At 44.7% G+C, this 21,185-nt stretch overlaps 1 protein-coding gene across 1 annotated transcript in view; it reads right to left on the bottom strand.

Moving 5' to 3' along the window:
* Positions 1 to 21,185, bottom strand: part of EFL1 (elongation factor like GTPase 1) — an 83,933-nt gene that overhangs the window by 2,451 nt on the left and 60,297 nt on the right. Inside the window, exons 16-17 of the mRNA XM_081831895.1 lie at positions 12,020 to 13,002; positions 2,484 to 2,668 (exon numbers count right to left, since the gene is read on the bottom strand). Of these exons, the coding sequence (XP_081688021.1) occupies positions 2,484 to 2,668; positions 12,020 to 13,002 (1,168 nt within the window). The remainder of the gene's footprint in view (positions 1 to 2,483; positions 2,669 to 12,019; positions 13,003 to 21,185) is intronic.

Below are 21,185 nucleotides of genomic sequence, written 5' to 3'. Positions count from 1 at the left end.
AAAGAGCCAAGATGTCCATCAACAGATGAATGGATAAAGAAGATTTGGTATATATATACAATGGGAATATTATGCAGCCATCAAAAATAAAATGAAATCTTGCCATTTGCAATGACGTGGATGGAACTAGAGGGTATTATGCTGAGCGAAATAAGTCAATCAGAGAAAGAAGTATCATATGATCTCATTGATATCAGGAATTTGAGAAACAGGACAGCAGATCATAGGGGAAGGGAGGAAAAAATGAAATAAGACAAAAGCGGAGAGGGAGACAAACCATAAGAGACTCTTAATCTTAGGAAACAAACTGAGGGTTGCTGGAGTGGTGGGGGCTGGGAGGGATGGGGTGGCTGGGTGATGGACATTGGGGAGGCTATGTGTTATGGTGAGCGCTGTGAATTGTGTAAGACTGATGAATCACAGACCTGTACCCCTGAAACAAATAATGCATGATATGTTAATTAAAAAAAAAAAAAAAAAAAAAGAGGTTCTCCCTCACTTACCACACTCCCCTTTGTGACCTGCGGTGAAACAGGACCCATCTGACTGATGGAGGTGAGAGAAATAGGGGAGGGGTTTTGGCTGGAGCGGTGCTGAAGGAAGAGCCGGGGACGGGCCATGGGGGCCGAGAGCAAGCCCAGGTGAGCGCGCACCAACGACGGCCCACAGCATCGGCCACCAGGCCACCTGCTCCACATGCTTTATCTCAGGGGGACAAACTCAGCAGGCTCCACAGTCAGCCCCAGCAAGCGGCGGAGTTGGTATCTGAAACCAGAAGTGGCCCACACCAGAGCCAACGCCCCTTCTACCAAGCCATGAACCTCCAAGGGAAAAGTGGGCGCTGTGAAGTTATTTCCATTCCCTGTAAAGTGACAACAGAAACTGCTTTCTTACACCAGCCTTTCTACTTACATCCAGTAGTTAAAAAATTCTACTCCGGACCCGAGGCCGTGACTGGACACCTAACAGCGGCTCCCGGCCTGTGACCTGCACTCGTCCCCTGCACTCCTCCCAGCCGCGCGGGCCTCTGGTCTCACCTCTACACGGGTCCCCCTTCAGGGATGCTTTAGGAAGCCTGCTCTGACCTCCCCACCCGCCCCGGGTTACTACTTTCCCTCAAGTGAAAAAAGCAATGTGCTCACGATCGCCGTCTGCAGTGTTGATTACGGATAAGGTTTGCTCTTCACCTACCTGTACCTACACTGACAGTGAGGTGTTCTCATGAGCCACTTCATCCCACAACACGCGAAAGCCAGAGAAACCCTGAGTCCCCACAACGGGGACTGCAGATGAGGTGACACAAAGGAATTGAAAGCTGTCCCTGGCAGGAAGCAGACCTGTCCCCTCTAAACACAAGTATTTTTCCCCCGGAAGAAAAGTTCCTGAGAGTTTCACTTCCAAAATGTCTGTGATTTCCCTTTAAAAATCTATCTTCGAGTGTTGGAGAGGATGCGGAGAAAGGGGAAGCCTCTTACACTGTTGGTGGGAATGCAAGCTGGTGCAGCCACTCTGGAAAATAATATGGAGGGTCCTCAAGATGTTAAAAATAGAGCTACCCTATGACCCAGCAATTACACTCCTGGGTCTTTACCCCAAAGACATAGATGTAGTGAAAAGAAGGGCCATATGCACCCCAATGTTCATAGCAGCAATGTCCGCAATAGCCAAATTGTGGAAGGAGCCGAGATGCCTTCAACAGATGAATGGATAAAGAAGATGTGGTCCATCTATACAATGGAATATTACTCAGCCATCAGAAAGGATGAATACCCAACTTTTACATCAACATGGATGGGACTGTAGGGGATTATGCTAAGTGAAATAAGTCAAGCAGAGAAAGACAATTATCATATAGTTTCACTCATATGTGGAACATAATGGTGCGGAGGACCACAGGGGAAGGGAGGGAAAACTGAATGGGAAGAAATCAGAGAGGGAGACGAACCATGAGAGACTCTGGACTCTGGGAAACAAACTGAGGGTCACAGAAGGGAGGGGGTGGGGGATGGGGTGACTGGGTGATGGGTATTAAGGAGGGCACGTATTGGGATGAGCACTGGTGTTATATGCAACTAATGAATTGTTGAACACTACATCAAAAACTTATGATGAACTATATGCTGGCTAACTGATCATAATAAAAAAAATAAAAAAATAAAAAAAATAAAGTTGCATTCTACACAGAAAAAAAAAATCTATCTTCAAAGGGAAACATAGGATTGAATGTTCTGAGTCTTAAATTTTACATGCAGTAAAAAGAAAGAATGAATATGTGCGTGTGTGTGTGTGTATTACAGGCCACCTGTGACCCAAGGATCATTCACTCTGGACGAAAAACAGCCACACGCCTTCTCCTGCGCCACTGGTGGAGGAGAGCCCCAAGAAGGCGACCTGGCGCGGGAAGCCCTGTCTGCGCGGCCTGGTGCCGAAGGCAGGCAGCACGTGGGGACCCGAGGGGCAGGGAAGGGGATGCGGGCTGTTACCTCCCAATGGCTGAACACCAGCTGCGGGCTGGCCAGACCACTCGTCCGCTTCCTGATCTCATCCGCAAAGCCGAAACTCTCAGCGACAGGCAGCACGGCCTTGATGATGAACATGTCTGTCCCTTCTTTCATTTCTTCTTGGAGCACTCGGCCTTCTCTCTTTGACAAGACAGCATAGACCCGACCTGCAAAGCCATACCGCTTTTAAATTCATTGAGCTGCCGCGTCTAGAGCCTCACAAAGACCTGATTACTCATGCCCCCGTAACAACCCACTAGTGAGTAACTTTGTTACCAACCAGCTGGGTGTACAAAAGCATGAACACTTTTTTTTTTACGTATTTAAAAGTACAACTATAAAAAATTAGAGACATAAAGGTAACAAAAAGTGAAACCAGCCCAAGCGGCATGACCCAAAGGGCAATCCCCCCAACATCGCACGAGCAGGGGGAGACTCTGCAAAGAACCTTCTGATACAGTGTCACCCATGAGCGGTCTCTGGGCATGAAATCCAGTGAGATGAGTGTGATTGGGCTTTGTAAATATTAAAATATCTTAATAACCATGAGACGTTATTAACAGGACGGTGATAGCATAAGGCTACTTGGGCCTAGGAAGCAAGCAACTGGCACAGTGACATTTTTATATCAAAAATGAAAACCACACACATAGAGATGCGTGCTCATGTTTTTAAAAACTGCTAACATCTAAGTGGCAGAAGTATTTTATTTCCCTGAAAACGGATGGTCCTTGGCATCTTTAACATCTGATAACAATGTCTCCCGCCACATCCCAGGAACACCAGCAAATCCTCTTGGCTAAAACTCGTATTCCGTCCTTCGGCCCAAGGCTGCCTGATGCTCAGAAGGGAGAGGTCTTCCCCGGGGCTCCTGCAGGAGCACCTCGGGGCACAAGTCTTTCAACCGGTAAGCAGGACAGACTCTGCAAAGAACAGAGACCGAGCATCACACACAGCTGTGAGGAACCGGCTTGGGCCAGCAGACACTCTGATTAAAGCCTCCCATTTCACCTACCACTCAGAAAAAGTGGTTTTAAGGGTGTAACTGATCTGGGAACACCTTGTCCTTAAAGGTTTACAACGCTGTGGCTGAGCGGGGCGGTTCTCTCCTCTGAGCACCAGCATGGGCCCCGGCTCTCCCTCCCTGGGTGCCGGGGGGATGCCCTGGGGTGCCTGGCCCACCCAGAACTGCTTGTTTCCAACAAGGAACTGAGGACCCAGAGCCAGCCTTCTGACTCTGAACTTCTCCGACTCAGACTTCCCCCTGGTGGTGGGGATCAGGAAGGACCAAGGCAAACAAAAGGCAGGAGGCCCATTGCGTCATGTGGCAGCCTTAGGAATAAAAAACCCCTAAAAACTCTAATGGGTCTTTCTCAGCTCCAGGTTTAGCTGAAAAATCAAACCACAATTCTGTTAGTGCTGAACGGCACAGCCTTCCCCCTACTCTCCCCCACCACCTCCCACACTTTCTGCTCCCTTCCGTTTCCTGAGTGCTTGGATTCTCACTTGGTCAACACCTGGGCTCTATTGCTGGCCTGGGCTCAAGTGGAACTGCTCTGTTGACCTGTCACCGTCACTTTCTGATGGCAAATGTCCTTTTCCCATCCTCTCATGATTTCTGTGTAGCTGCAAAGCTACTGACCCATGCCGCTGATGGCTCTCCCCAGCGTCAGCACCGCCCCCCTCAGACCCCAGCCCTATTGGGGACAGACATCCCCCCACGACCACTCGCTGAGGCTCCGCCTCTCTGAACTCTCCCCGCGGAGACCTGATTCGTTTACCATTTGTGTGCGTTCAACACGGAGGCCAAGCCTGAGCTGCTGAGACTGTCCCTACACCCAGGCCCCCCACCCTGTCACCCTCCAGCCCCACGCTGATCACGGAGCCAGGGCACCCCCACAGTGCAAATCCAGCCTGAGATGAAACACCGTCCCTGCCCGTTGTCCACACTAGAAGTCTGTGTTACAGAAACAGAAGAGAGGGTCAGCAGGGAACGGAAGGGTCAGCAAGATCCACCAGAGAGAGATTCTGCTGGCCCTGCTCCAGCTCACCTCCTCCATGTGGTACAGGCCATGCCAGGGCCCCCCTCCCCGCTGGGCCACTCCCCAGCCCCAGATCTGCTCCCCTCTAGTTTCTGTTAGCTCCAGTTTCTATCACACAGGACAGTGTCATCCCTGTGGCACAGACCAGCCTGCAAGCTCCTCAAGGACGGCTATCTGGCTTCCTCTTCTCCGCCCCCGAACACCCCCCATCTTTCCGTGACAGGCCCTTCACTCCCTGTTCCATCCTGACCCTTTCCTATCGGCGCCACCATGACCTGCTCACCCTGCTCTTGGCATGGGGCGCCCAGAACTGAACACACCAATCTGGGTATGATCTGGAAGCTCTGAGACAAGCACAATGACAGTGTGTCTCCTAGAGGCCGTGTGTATCTGCCTGAGATTCCCAGCAGGGGAGAAAACCCTAGTACAACAGCCAGCATGTGTGAACGAGTAACCTTGACCCAGCTAGCTCATTCTAGAAAAGCTTTAGGTGGTTTGCAGAGGTAAATAGGAAACAGCGGCGGGGGCGGGGGGGGGGAGATCTACTGAGTGACTGGAGCGGAGACCGCAAGGGGTGGGCCAGCGGGGATGAGCCCCAGCTGTGCTGCAGGGGCCCCAGCTCCTCCCCTTCCTTCGGGGATCATGCCGGCGGGATCGGATCAATAACTGCAATGGAGGTTGAATGTAATTAATCGTGTAATTTTGAGCCATGCAATTTTAATCCACTAACACTAAATCCTGAAACTGGGGCACAGTGATGGATCACCGAACAGAGGAAAACAGCTATAAATAGAATCTTCCAAATACATGTGGCTTTCATGACAGGTGCGTCCAATGCCTGGACCCTCTAAACCTGCCACTGCTCTCACTGAGATGTTATGGCAGCCATACCCAGGAGGCCTTGCGAGCATTTGGCCTCTGCGAATACTCCGACTCCCCTTCAACACGATGTCTGCTCCATTATACCTCAGTCACCTGTCCCTGCGCCCAAAGATCACGTGTGCCCCGCTGTACTGCATGCGAAGCACCAAGAGGCAAGCGCCCATCAGGGGAAAAATGGCAACAAAAAGGTTAATCAATAGGGGCGCCTGGGTGGCTCAGTCGTTAAGCGTCTGCCTTCGGCTCAGGTCATGATCCCAGCGTCCTGGGATCAAGCCCCGCATCGGGCTCCCTGCTCGGCAGGAAGCCTGCTTCTGCCTCTTCCCCCTGCTCGTGCTCTCTCTCAAATAAAAAAAATGTTTTAATAAAAAAAAAAGTTAATTGATGGAAACAGGTTGGTCAGGGCTGGTCTTTGAATGACTACACCATAAACTACACCCCAGCCCAAATTCAAGGCCCTCTGGGGCTGCAGCAGCGACCCAAGACGTCCAGCTCCAGGACTGCCAGACCCAACAGCACATAGACTGAGCGTCCAGCCGAGCAGGAGTGCTCACCACGGCGGCACACATCTGAGGTCCTCCCACTCCGCGTGTGCGCGGTCCTCCAACCCCCAGCGCGCCTCATCCCACTGCATGGTCGCCTCCTTTTCATGAGTTAAAGCCCATTCAGAATCACCTGCTCCACTGAGTCTTCCATGGGATCCCGAGATCAAAACCATCTCTTCACTATCTGAACCTAATTTGCTCTTGGATGGCATTATATACTCTCATATGTATTTTCTTCTTCTGTAACAGGGCAGCAAGACTGGTCTGTACACTCCACAATCGTTCAAGCTGGAAGTGTGGCAATTAAAGGTATGATTTTTTTTTTCAGAATTTAGGATAGGAAGCAGCTGTTCAGAGCAATGTTTTCTCTTACAGTAAATAAACAGGAAACAATGTGAATTTCCAATTTGGGGATGATGGGAAGTAAATTATAGCATAACAAGTTGATGGGATGTTATGCAGAGGTTAAAATGAAATCCGTGAATACTAAATAGCCAAATGGAAGCAGCTTATAAAATAAATAAATAAATGTAAAAAGCGAAACATCACACTCCTTCTACCATACGGTTACAGCTATGGGAAGTGTACTATTATGGACAAAGATTGTAAAACAAAGTGGAAAATGACACGCTGATTTCCAAGGAGGAAGATTTTTCTTTTATCTTGTGGTTTCTGTTATTGCTGGTAACCCTTGTGGTGTAACTTCAATTAAAACACACACGCCGAGAAATCGGTGGGCACTTCTGATTCTTATAAATCAGGTCACACTAACCCCTTTCCCTTTTGTTGCAGAGCGAGCAGACTGCTAAATCAAGCAGATGTGGTTGACAGGATGCAGATGGGCCTCCACCAAACATGAGCTCCAGTGTGTTGTGGACACGGCGGGGAATGTGGGCTCTTCTACGGAGGAACTCAGCCCCGAGTCTGCAGGAAGTGCATGTCAACAAGTTGTCCCCCACCCCCAGCAAGATGGGTCAGCACCCTGATTGCAGCTCTGTGTCCTTACGATGGTCACCAGCAACCCACGGGTTCAGAAAGCATGATGATCAAATCCAAAGTTGACAGGAGGCTGGAAGGCTAATTAATACTGGGACAGAATCAGGATAACTAGGTAAGGACCCACGCTCAACAAGACACAAGTTCCTGTGAGTAAATGCAAGGTTGCACAGTTAGCTCCAACCAACCCACCGTCCAGGGTTAGAGGGAATGCTGAGCAGAAGCTCCTATAAAACCAAGTGGAAACGAGTCCTCTCTAAGCCCCGTCGTGGTCTTCAGTGCTGTGCTATAAAGAGAGCCAATTTCACACGTACCTGCTCTAACTGCAAATTATTCCATCCATCACAGCCTGTTTCAAAGAACTATCCCTTTCAAAAAATCTACCCTGTTTCGAATTTTGCTAATCCCAATTTCTCATAAAATTTCACTGGAAGACGTATTTATTCACTGGATTCAACCGTGTTGTGCTTTGTTTCATATAATTAGGCTTTGTCACCTAACTCATCTCTCAAAGCAGGAATTATGCTTAACAGTAGGCATCTATACACGTCCATACATTTTTGTTGAAATGAATTATGAGATGCTGATGAAATGTAAAAAGAACCCCGCGTTTGGAAGAGAAGAGGTTTTTAAAAGTAAACAGTGACACTTATTGAGACTGTTTCTGATACGTTAAGGCATGTATGTTCTCACAATGTGAGCATTTGTCCCTATGGGTAAAAACATAGGGAGGACTGGAGTCGCCGATGCGTGATTAAAACTCTAGAGCTAGCAGAAAAAGTTCTTTTTCATACGTGAAGTTGTTGCCAAAGATAAAAACCATGAGGAGCCAAGAATGAAAGAAGCTGCCAGGTTAGAAGAGGGAATATAAAGACAGACAGCTGAAAAACACAAACAAATTTCACTGTCCAAAGTTAAAAGTTATAGGCGAAGGCGCCTGGGTGGCTCAGTCAGTTGAGCATCTGACTCTTGATTTCGGCTCAGGTCATGATCTCAGGGTTGTGAGACTGAGTCCAATGTCAGGCTCTGCACTGAGCATGGAGTCCACTTGAGATTCTCTCTCTCCCTCTCCCTCTGCCCCTCCTGCTCATGCTCTCTCTCAAGTAAATAAATAAAATTTTTTAAAAATCTAAAAAAAAAAGTTAAAGGCAACTTTCATGGGTAAAAAATGAGAACAGAACCACACCTTTAAGAAAGCAGAGTTTATAGGTGAAGAAGTCCATTTTCTTGGGATCATTTCCCCAGGTACAGTGATTCTGAGATGTCTATTTTTCCACAAAATGTCCTAAACTGATCATAAGTAATTCTATCCATTTACAGAAGGATTTCTTGTTTTAACGGTCTGTGTAGAAAGAATTAAGTTTTTAAAAGAGACTAAGGACACTCATTTTGCTAAATAAAAAAGACTTGAACTTGTCTTTTTACTTGTGCCAATTCCTGGAGAATTTAGAGCATCTGCCAGCAAAGCCTGGAAGATCCCTGAATATCTAGGCAAGGAAGCAAAAGGCCTTGGGAACATAGAGGTCTCCTCGTTTCTTGTTCCAGATGAAGGCGGTAATTTAGAAAAGAAGGAAAATACAGAAAGTCAGCAGCTGGCCGTACTGACCTTGGGTACTAGAACGTGGCCATCACTACCGAAGAACCTCTCAAAGCACTGAGAAAACGGACGTAAGAGGAGACCCTCACCTCTAAGCAGCTTCACACTGATGAGGACTTCATGCTAATTCAGGAGGAACAATTCCAGACCATATCGAAACACAGTTTCTTCGTAAGGTGGAGGGTGTGCAGCCAGCTAGGTTGCAGAAATGATTAAGAAGGCCGGCCAGTGGCCATGGACCAGAGGCCGTGCACTAACCAACCCACACACACAGGTGCCACGTGGTGGGGTCAGAGGCCCAGCACCGTGGACTGTGCACCAGGAGCAGGCCAGGCAAAGACTGACTTTGCTCCTAAGAGAGAAGAGGACAAATAACCCTGACGATCGACATCTGTAGCCCTTCCTACAAATGCCAGAACAGAGTGGGACGGCCAGGTGGAGAGAGCCAGGATGGAGAGAAAAGGACAGGATCACAGTGATATTTCAAGGGACTGTCCTAGGGCTGCCTGGTCACGCGCAGGGTCCTGGTGGTGATTTCCTAAAGGAAATGGGAAAGCGGGCACGGAGCACTGACTCAACAGGGATGACTCAACAGTCTGCCTGGAGTGTCGGGCTGATAAATGCCAACAGCTGATCCTGGCTTCATGTGGTACGTGGGAAATTTGTCTTCTCAGAAAGCAAAGGACAAATGCCACTCCCAACGATAATGCAGGAGAGCCGGCAATTTGGGGAGGAGATGTGGGTTCCCATTACTCTCCCAGGAGGGGAGGAGAGGGAAGGACAGGCACAGATGTCCGGGGACCCCGGACTTTCAGAAGGATCATTTCAACCACATAAAGGAGAAGAAACAGAACAAGTTTTGGGATAACAAACTCTAAGATAAAACTCCTTTCAGGAGTAAGAAGAGTCTGAAATAACAACCACAAATGGTCCCAATGAGAGAAAAAGGAGGAGACATCCTCCCCATCCCCAAAACACAACAGTAGCTCCAAAATAAACCTGTTCGGTCAAGAAGGGTATACTGCTGTGTCCTCATTCTGTTCTAATAGGACACGCACAGTGGACGGAAGAAGAAAAGGTGCATCAGGAGGGCGTCCGAGGTGTTAAGCTGAGCCTGCCAAAATAAAAGGTCCAACTAATGACACCAGAAAGGGTCTTCTCCATTAGTTTCCAAGCAAGGATGAGACATGCCCACAATATGGAGAAACGTGTGCAGTGTCAATACAGAAGAGCTGGAAGGCAGAGCTTCCTGGTATGTGTGTCCTGCACTGTCCTCAGTGAGGAGAACGGGGGACAGCCTGTGGCAGGGGGAATGAACACAGGAGAACACTCGAGTTCCAGAGAGCCAAGAAGCTGATGAGCAGGTAGCTGGCCTCCTACACAGGGTCCGTCTCTGGGGCCGGAGTCTGTATCTCACGGTCCTTAAGAAACTTGTCCTTTTGAGAAATTATGGATAATCTCTGCCAACAAATGAACTTCTAGGGGGGATCAAAACTGGATTCTAGAAACTGCAGACTCTGAAGCCATATGCTAACTTCCTGCAGAGTTTTAAGAAAATATTAAAGATTTGTACATATTTATTAAAGTATGATTTAGGCCTTTGGAAATGCGTGGACTTTCTAACCCAACATCTTATCAACCTATACTTACTTCATCTACATGGTTGGTACCTTGATCATCAGGGGAAATCTACAGATATGAAGGAGCTTAACTTCATCAAAACATTCAATTCACTGCTTACAGAGTTTCAGTTCTCAGTAGACAAGAAAAGACACATAAAAAAAAATGAAAAAAGAATCAGTGTGTTAAGATTGTGGTACTGGGACTTCTTTTTCTTGGCATTAAAAAAACAAACAAACAAAAAAACCTTCCTGTACTATTGTGTTTCTATATAAAACCTAAGGGAAAAAAGGAATTGTATAGATCCAGTTTACTCGTGTATAAATTCAGGAGTTCATGGGACTACGTAATTTCTATGGTCTAGTCAATCACCAAAATTTGGATTCTGCTTTCTGGGGATGAAGCGGGAAGACATAACTTACTTTAAAAAAGAAATGATGTTGATCCTGACTCCCCATGAGTCAGTGACAAGATGCAATTGCTGCTTGAAGTGGGATGCTGAGCAAGTAAAGTATGCCCTAGGGGATGGCAACGGAACAGCGGAAGGGCACCGAAGATCCCATCATGGAAACACAGCCGACGGCTCTGGAGAGTTTTCTGCCGGACGCACACTAGAGAACAAATGTGCTCCTCAGGCACATGATGTGCCACAGCTTGTAGGAGGGAGGGATGGTGGCACACGTGGCTGGAAACTAGCAGGAGACAAGACATTTGCCCAAGAATGGCAAGACGCCACCTCGTCATGCACAGGCTGTGAGCTGCCCATCAACAGAGGTACTCGGGTTGAGGTGGCATCTGTCAGGCTCTTCTTCATGGTTCCCTGATTCTAACTCCACCTCTGCCTTCATGAATTATGGAAGTTCTTGGGGAAAGTGGAGGACATCTAGGAATGGTCCTGATTGGTTTCCTCAAACTAATCTATGCGTTCCCTGAGCTGCGAATGCTGTGCTGCATCCAAACAAGGCTGAGACACACTGTGCACTAGAGGTCACCCCCGCAGATGTTGTTCTAGCACACAAGGCTCTGAGCGGTCCCGCATCACCACGTCCGTGTGGCTGCTTAGCCCAGCTATTTCCGAAACGCTGCCGCGGACACTCCATCCCTATCCTAGGAGCCCTGCTGTGGAGGCAGGCCTGAATTTCTTTTGGGAAAAAAAACCCCAACAGTTTAGATATCTGCTTTTAGGAATAAATCAGCAAAAGAACCCTACTACTTCCTTCTTACAGGTGAAGAAAAGAAGTCTTAGTGAGAAGGACTATTTGTCAAAAGTCAAAACAGCTACTAAATGCCAGGGCTCCAAGTCTCCAGGGATCCCAGAGGATCTCCTTCTGGAGAGAGAAAAATCAAAGTAGGATTTGCTGTAATGGTCAGTGATGAATAAAGCCGCCAATAATCTTCTTCTGCAGGGACCCAGAATTTACAGAAGCCCTTTTGTGTTAGGTGTGTAAGAATGTCACCGTCCTCTTTGATCATTTCCAGAAAGGTTCTAGTTACCCAGACCGATACGGTTACTCACTTGAGAAAGAGAATGCCGCACAGGTTTGGGTGGTAACATGTATGGGTAGTTTACACCTCATTTGCCAGACCTCTCATTACAGAAAAGAGTCTATTTGCTGCAAATCAAAAGATCTTTGGTAATCAAGTTTCATCCCACCACCATCCCCCCTCCCCGTCATGATCATAATATTTAAGGTGCCTGGCTTTCAAAGATCTTAGTTCTTTAGTAAACTAGCTGATGACATAACTTCTGTAAAAAAAATATTAAGTGCGTTTGAGTTTTCTGACCTCAGAGACCTCACTGTCACCCCTGGCATTTCTCACTGTCTTCGCCCTTCTTACCAAGAACATCACCAGTGGCCATGATGTCACATGTGTACATGGCTGCCATCAGACGCTGAGGTTTCACCTGCAGGGCATAGCGACATGCCTCCTTCATGGTGGCGATGAGCTGTCCTGAGAAGGGTCCGTAGCAGTCAGTGAGCGAAGACTCTCCTTTCTGGGAAGTCTTCTTCTCCAAGGGCTCAGAGCCGCCGTCTTGGAGCCCCGGGTTTTCGCCTCCACCGGAACAGGCTTCCTCTTCCCCTTGGCTGTCCTGCACCACATCCCTTTGCTCTTCATTGTGTTTATCATTTGCCCCTTGTTCCTCAAATTTACTTAGGTACCATTTTTCCAAAACAAAACAGACACCCATGAGAGGCTCCTCACACATGGGGCCAGAGAGGGTTGCTAGCTGGAAACCACTCACAATGCTGTTGCCCAAATCTCGGTATCTACTGGCCTCTTTTGAAGCTTTGATGGCTGGGCCTGTCCATACTGAGTTCTGAAAGTCTTCGCTTTTATTAACTAATATGTTGGGCCCGCATTTTCTTGGGCCAAATGACCAGATTTGGTCAACAGTGTTCCTCCATTTTCTCCCTGTTAGGTATTGCTCTAGTTTTCCTTTGAATTCGCAAATTTTCTCTTGGGTCTTCTGGTGGATCATCTGAGTATGTCTGCCCTCATTCAAAGAGGATGTCAACTGCTCCATAGAACGAATCAAATCACTATTTTCTTCCAGAATCTGTGTGACTTCTTCCGGAAGGGGCATGGCTCGAACACTGAGTGTGGCAAGCTTATTGGGGGTTGTTATGGTGATGAGCCCATCAGAGTCAACTTGGATTCCTTCAGGGATTTTACTCTGATCTTCTTTTGTTTGGTGGATAACTGCAACTTTTTGTTGTTTGCCTATTTCTTCATTGACCATGTCGACTTTTGGGGGTTTTGTGATTGTCTCTCTGAATGGAATAATGGGTTCAGAAACACTGATTTGAATCTTTGCAAACCTACAGACAAATGCAAGAGAAATAACAAGGTTATAATAAACAGCATCAAAATTCCCATATAGAAATGTCACACAATGGAGATCCTGCAAAAACACAGAAACATAAAAGTGATTTTTCTAGGAAAGATCGGTACTGTAAATTATACCAGAATTCAAAGACCACTTTCATTTTGGATTGAAAGGACCACCTCTAATAGGAACATACCTTCAGGGAGTTCTTTGCATACATACGAATTTCACTGCTTTGTTCACGCTCAAAAAAAAAAAAAATAAACCATCTATTTAGATAAAAATGTTTTGCGTGGAAAGTAAGTATTTTAATAAGATCTAACATATGAATTCTTTAAAATACTATTTGCCAATTTAAGAACCTAGGGAAGACAAGCTCCATGATTATAACAAAGAATCAAGAACTTCAGGACACCTAGTCAAGTGCTGACAATGTATTTGGCTTCAATAATGAGGCTCACGGCGAGGCTAGGATGATGCAGGAGTTGTGTCTGAGCAACACTTTCCAAAAGAACTTCCTGCAGTGATGGGAGATGTTCTGTATGCACTGTGATTGCTGGGCACCTGAAATGTGGCTAGTATAATGGGGAAGCTTTAATTATTTAATTAAATTTAAACAGGCACACATAGCGACTGAGCATGTGATATGTGGCTGGTATGGCTCAGGAACTGAAGTTTTAATTTTACTTAACTTTAATGTGAAATAGCCACATGTGGTCCGTGGTTACTGTATACGGGTTTTGAACCTCGGTCCAGTACCACGTTCAGAAAGCCCCTTTTCCACATGTTATCAGGTTTAGTTTCTTTTTTTTTTTAGAAAAAAAATTTTTAAGATTTTATTTATTTATTTGAGAGAGAGAGAGTAGGGGGAGGAGCACAGGGAGAGGGACAAGCAGACTCCATACTGAGCACAAGCAGACTCCATACAAAGTCACAATGTGGGGCTTGATCCAATGACACAGAGATCATGACCTGAACCGAAACCAAGAGTCGGACGCTTAATAACGACTGAGCCATCCAGGTGCCCCTCAGGTTTAGTTTCATGCTGCATTTTCTTCCTAATGAATTATGAGTTCACAGAGGGCAGACTTGAGGAAATTGGTGTGGACTGATTGTGATGACAAGGAAACCATGCAATCTTTCTCTTATTTTCTGTCTAGTTCACTCCCAGGTAATACCAAGGCTCTGGTCTGCTCCATGTCTGCCATTGGCAGTGGGGATGGACACGTCTGAATGGACATACAAGTATGTGTGTGTTCACATGTACACTTTATATGAGATTTTGGGACAGCGGAACAGTGATTTTTTGTTACTCAGTAAGGGAACCAAATATTAAAAGTTTTTGAAATGCTTACATTTGATTCTAGATTTGTTTCTGGTTTCTGTAGAACATTCTGTGGATCTGGACAGGTATTTGGTTTATCTGATTTTATTCTTTTTGATTAAATTTGAAAACTCAGTAACTAGATGGTTTTCTAAAAAATAGCATGTTGCCAAAATTGGTAAAATTGAACCTAATTGATTTTAGAATATGGCACCTGAACAGACCATAATGTGTCGAAGAAAATAACATGAATAAACATTATTTCCAAGAAAGGTTTTGGTTTTGCCAGTAAGTGTGTTCACTTTCAAGGATTAGTGTCTCTGAATGCTGTTTCGGTTCACCGCTATTATTGTTACAGAATATACAAGATGGATGTTTTCTTGACTTTGTATTAATTTAAAATATACTCTGTGAGGGGTGCCTGAGTGGCTCAGTCGGTTAAGCAGCTGGCTCTTGATTTCGACTCAGGTCAGGATCTTAGGGTCGTGAGATCAAGCCCCGTGTTGGGCTTCACATTAATAGTGGAGCCTGCTTGGGATTCTCTTTCTCCCTCTCTCTCTAAAAAAATTTTTAAATAAATATAAAACAAATATGTGCTTTGTGAAATAGGTGATGGGGATTAAGAATACACTTACCATGATGAGCACTGGGTAATGTACAGAACTGCTGAACTACTATATTGTACACCGGAAACTAATAGAACACTGTGTATTAATTATGCTGGAATTAAAAAAAAACTTAATAAAAAAAGCACTACTTTATTCAGGGTATTGTGACTAATCACAAAAGTGATCGCTAAAGTCATCATCAACATGCCTTTGGTGCCCACTATGTACACTGGGACGTGCCCTACACATTTTTATATATTACAAATAGTAATAAAATATACTTTAATACCTGAACTTGACAAAGACAGCACACACAGATAAACCTGCAGTTCAATCTTACTTAAGAATTCAGATATAAAATCTAAAATTACAATGAGAAAAAAAGGATGTATGTGTATTTTTTCTTTTTACTAGTCACTTACTATGTATGAGACACTGTGCTAAGTGTTCTACATGCATTATATCTTTAGTATTATCCTCATTTTCTAGAGGAGAAAACCAGGTAAGAAAGATTAAGTCACACCCCCAAAGTCACAGAGCTCGTCAGTGGAGGAGCCAGGACTCAAATTTAGGTCTGACCTCAGAATCCATTCTTCTTCCGGTTATGCTATACTGAAAAATTAAACAGCACATCAAAGGAATACTTCACTGCAACACTAAGTAGCTTTTATTGCGGGGTATAAAAATTTATTTGTATTAAGAGATCTGTTAAAATAATATAGCACATTAAAAATGTCAAATAAAGTAATCCATCTATGTAACCACCTGTAAAACCGCTTAGCATTCAATAAAATTTAATACCCTTTCCTGATTTTTAAAAAAGGAAAGCATTTAGAAATCTCAGAAGTAGGAAAATATTTTTAAATTATCATTATTTTGAGAAAATATGCTCATATTCTTAGAACACTCAAGAAAATCACCTGCTGAGCTACTGAAACGGTGAGTGAATACATCTATGACATCAGCCCCCTTCCCTCGTATTGTAAGGTAAAAAGGGCTGTGCGTCTTACCAGCCCTTCAGCTTTCTGAGGGTCCCAAGAAGTTCCCTACAATAACCATTTACAAGATGAATGAAAACCACTCCACGCCATGGAAGTGGGAGTGTGCACATGACCGTCACACCTGCAAAGCACCTCAGGACCAAAGGCTCTTCAAATCCCGGGAATGCAGAGCCTGCCATTACTTCCAGAGAATGCAGGAGGCTCAGACTCCCCCAGCAACCTTCCGTGGCTTCCTGCCATCCCTGAGCACCAGCACCGGGAGATCCTGCCATCTCTGACCAACCCTTCCATCCGTGAGATCTGGACATGAAGAACCCTGGCAGTCTCTCTGGCCGGGACGCCAAAGGCTGTCTCCTACCTCCCGTTCCTGCACGTAAGGTGGGTTTCCTGAACGTGTGTGAGAGTTGGAAAGGAAGCTTACAGGTTAGAAGGCAGGTTCTGTCCCACGAGAGCTAAAAAAAAACTCTAGAATTTCTAGAATTCTCTTCATGTAGGTATAATTGTAAAATTTTATAGGATAGGTGACAAAACAAAAATCAACTGACCCGTGACTGACCACACAGTGAACACCCACAAAAGCAGCCACTCCAGTCAACACTACGAGCCCTCAGGAGGACCCGTCAGGCCTTCTTCCCCCGAGCCCACCCTGACTTTGACTGTAGTCCTTTCTTTAAAAGTCTTTTTATCCCCTAAACCTGTACCCCCTGCAGGCTACAGCTCAGTCTGGTCTGCTTTTGTACTGTATCTATCAACCCCATCAAACCTTGTTTCTTCAGTTGGGTTCTTTGGCTCAGTATTATGTTGTGAGATTTCTCCATGTTCGAATAGCTAGCTTGTTCACTGAGGTTACTCTACAGAATTGCATGGTAAGACTATATCATAATTTATTTATTTATCCACTATACTGTTTGAGTTGTTTCCAGTTTGGGGCTATTAATATGTCTGTTGCTATGAATATTCATGGCGCACACTTGTTAAGCTTTGTGGTAAGTATCTTTAGACTAGAAACGGGAGTAGATTTGCCAAGCCACAGAAAGTACAGGAAGTACCTACCCCCTACCTGAGTAGGTAGCATGGAATTGTATTCCAAAGTGGTTGCACCAATTCCCATTCTCACTAGTTATGTAGGTGAATTCCTACTGCCTATCTCTGCCACCATCTGATACTGTCACTTTTAAGTTTCAACCACTCTGGTGGATACATAGAGGTATCTCACTTTGGTTTTAATTTCCTTCCATTAACTAATAAGTTGAATATCTTTTCATATATTTATTAGTTTTAGGCTTCTGTTATGTAAAGCACCTGTTCAAATCTTCATTCCATTTTCTAGGATTGTTGGCTCTCATTACTTGTAGGAATTCTTTATATATTGGAGCTTTAAGTCCTTTGTTTATTATACGTTTTACAAATGTGCTCTCTAACCCCATGGCTTGCCTTCTTACTCTTCACAGTGTCTTCCAATGATTAAACTTGACTCTGTCATTCATGCTTTTTAACACCCTATTTAAGAAGCTTTGCCCTATCCCGAGGTCTCAAAGATATTCTCCTCTATTATCTTCTAGGTACTTTATGATTTTTGCCCTCCACACTTTACAATGCACCTGGAATAAATCGCTGAGTTCAGGATGAGGTAGAGGCTTTCCAGACAGAGGTCCGAGCTGCCAGAACCAAGAGCGGAGAGGCCGGTCCTCCCCACTGTTCCGGAAGCTGCCCCCCTTTATTTATTTATTTTTTTAAGATTTTATTTATTTATTCATGAGAGACAGAGAGAGAGGCACAGGCAGGCTCTGTGTGGAGCAGGAAGCCCAATGCAGGACTCAATCCCAGGACCCTGGGATCATGACCTGAGCTGAAGGCAGATGCCTAACCTACTGAGCCACCCAGGCGCCCCGTGTCCCTTACATCTGTGCTCTCTGCACGAGTCCACTCATCTGTCTATCCTTATGTCAACAGCACATAGCTGACTCCTGTAGCTTTAAAATAGGTTTTGATTTCCAGTGGAGTAAGAACTTCCACCTTGTTCTACTTTCTTAACAGGTTTTGGTCATTACTGGCCCTTTGCATTTCCACACAAATTTGTCAAGCTCTGCAAACATATAGTTAACAGGATTTTGACTGGGACTGCTCTGAATGTATAATCACTTTGGGAAAAGCTGACATCATTTTAATATTAAATTTTTAAAGCCATACACAACACAACCTTCTTCTGTGTTTTATAGTTTTTGCACAGAGGGCCTATAAATGAGTACAGTTTATTCCTGGATATTTGATATCTTTGTTACTGTAAATGGTCACCTTGAAATAATTTTCATTTTATGTTTATTAAAGGTATAAGGAAATGCAATCCATTTTGCATATTAATCTTGAATAGAGCAACCCTGCTGAATTTACTTACTAATCTTAACAGTTTCCATAGATTCTTCTGGATTATTAGTACACAATCATATCATATGCAAAAGGTGATGGTTTTAATCTTTCCTTTTCGATTCTCATATCCTTTATTTTTATTCTTTATAATGCTACCCAAGACGAATAGTACAACGTTCCACAGAACCTGTAACAGGGGGCACCCTTGTCTTATTTCTGATCGTAAAAGAAAGCTTTCAAAAATTTCACCCAGTGAGTACATTAGCTATAGTTATTCTGAAGATACTCTGTATCAGTTTAAGGAAATTCCTTTCTAGTCCTAGTTTGCTAAGAGTTTTGATCATGCATGAATATTGAATTTTATTAAACGCTTTTCCTTTGTCCACTGAGATGATTTCTCTCCTTTTCCTGTTAATCTGGTAAAGGTACATTGATATATTTTTTAATTTTTTTAATTTTAATTTTATTTTATTAAATTATGTTAGTCACCATACATTATTAGTTTTTGATGTAGTGATCCACAATTCATTGTTTTCGTGTAACACCCAGTGTTCCATGCAGTACGTGCCCTCCTTAATACCCATCACCGGGCTAACCCATCCCCCCACCCCCCTCCCCTCTAAAACCCTCAGTTTGTTTCTCAGAGTCCATAGTCTCTCATGGTTCGTCTCCCCCACCGATTTCCCTCCCTTCATTTTTCCCTTCCTTCTCCTAATGATATATTTTTTTAAATACAGATTTTGTATATTTATCTGAGAGAGAGAGAGAGCATGAGCATGGGGAGGGGCAGAGAGAGAAGCAAACTTCCTGCTGAGCAGGGAGCCCAACACAGGACTCGACCCCAGGACTCTGGGATCATGACTCAAGCCAAAGGCAGACACTTAACCAACTGAACCACCCAGGTGCCCCTTGATTTTTTTTAATGTTATTCCAATTTTGAATTCTTTTGATAATTATAGGACTACCAGGCTTTCTATTTTTTCATTGGTCAGATTTTTTAGGACTTTGTCCATTTGCTTTAAAATTTACTGGTATGAAACTGCTCATGATACTCTCTTATGTTTCTTGGCCCAGGACAAGCTACCTAGCACCCAATTCATTAAGGTGCCCTGAACTCCAACATGCCATGAGGGGACTTGAAGATGCAATGTCTTTTGTCAACACCAGCTGATGCAGCTCACTCAGGGTCCCCGTATAGCACATAACATACCACTGCCTGACTGGGTCCTGATGGACCTGTCCACTATCCTCTCCCACACTTGCTCCAGCAGACTTCCCAGCTAACTATCCATTCAAGTGGAAGAGAGGATTCCTCCCTATGTTGGCTCCAGGTTTCCTCTCTGACGTGGGACAGAGAACAGTGTGCTTGAACGTGAGGTCATTTCTCTACTGCACCAGGCCACAATGCAAAGGAAATTATTTTTGTTTTGTGTTGAAGGGGAAGGTGTCCTCACTTTTAGAAACTAGAATTTTTAGGAAAAGCAAATAACAAGCACTTCAGAATTCATCAAGTATCTTATTAAAGCAGTATATATTTTTTGAAAAGCAAACAGATTTTTGCTTTTGTTAGCCTCATTCAATGTAAGTCTAAATTATTTTCAGGTATTTGGATAAGGATATTTTCTAAAAAGGTTTACACAGAGTAGTTTCCAAAATAAACTGATTTATTAAAATATTTTAATGCCACATTAAGGGCATGTTTCTAAAAAACTAATTTCTTTTATTATGAACTATAGTTTCTTTCTCCTGAGATAAAAAAGTACCCATAATGAAAGCCATGAGGAAAAAATAAAAAGACTAAACAAAGACACAAATAAGCAGTAATCAATTAAAATCAATTTTAGGTTTATGGGAAAACATTATTTGAAATGTAATTCTAAGTACCAAAAAGCAACTTTTTAAAGAGAAGTTAATGGCCTGAGAAATGTAAGGTTATTTAACATGGATTTTAATTGGCAGCAGAGTGTGAAAAGAGAAAATAATTTAGTTCAAAGACCCCAAAAACGAACATAGTATTTCAATGGTTTTTTAAAAATCCTCTTGAGAGCTGTTATTATCTTAAAATATACCTTAAAATTTACCCAATTAGCATTATTCTCTAACCAATATTGTAACTTTCAGAAATTGTAAGAAATAGTATCAAACATTGAGGAAACGGAAGATCTGCCTTCCAGTTTTGTACTAATCATGGCTATAAAAACATTTAAAGGAGGAACAGGCCACAACATCATTTTAGGCTGAAGAACAGAGCTGCGAAAACTCCCCCTCTGGCAGGAGCTTCTACAACATCCCCAAGGATGGCGCCACGGGGCACCTGTTCTCATGCTATTCCATTATGAGCAGTAGTGGGAGGATGGTGGCGGGAGCACTGTAACATGAGTACCGCAGTGGGAGGACTGTAGAATGAGCACTGTGCGGGAGGACTATGGCACAAGCACTGTGGTGGGAGGACTACAGAGGGAGGACTGTGGCACAAGTACTGCGGTGGGAGGACTGTGGCACGAGTACTGCGGTGGGAGGACTGTGGCACGAGTACTGCCGTGGGAGGACTGCGGCACGAGTACTGCGGTGGGAGTACTCCAGTGGGAGGACTGTAGAATGAGCACTGTGCGGGAGGACTATGGCACAAGCACTGTGGTGGGAGGACTACGGAGGGAGGACTGTGGCACAAGTACTGCGGTGGGGGGACTGTGGCACGAGTCCTGCAGTGGGAGTACTCCAGTGGGAGGACTGTAGTATGAGGACTGTGCGGGAGGACTGTGGCACAAGCACTGTGGTGGGAGGACTGCGGCGGGAGGACTGCGGCACGAATCCTACGGTGGGAGGACTGTGGCACGAGTACTGCGGTGGGAGGACTGCGGCACGAGTACTGCGG

The sequence above is a fragment of the Leptonychotes weddellii genome, chromosome 9, assembly GCF_054177405.1.
Source record: "Leptonychotes weddellii isolate Sample4059 chromosome 9, ASM5417740v2, whole genome shotgun sequence".
Lineage (NCBI taxonomy): Eukaryota > Metazoa > Chordata > Mammalia > Carnivora > Phocidae > Leptonychotes > Leptonychotes weddellii.
The sequence above is the reverse complement of the archived record's forward strand: the minus strand, read 5'-3'. Positions and strand labels throughout refer to the sequence as shown.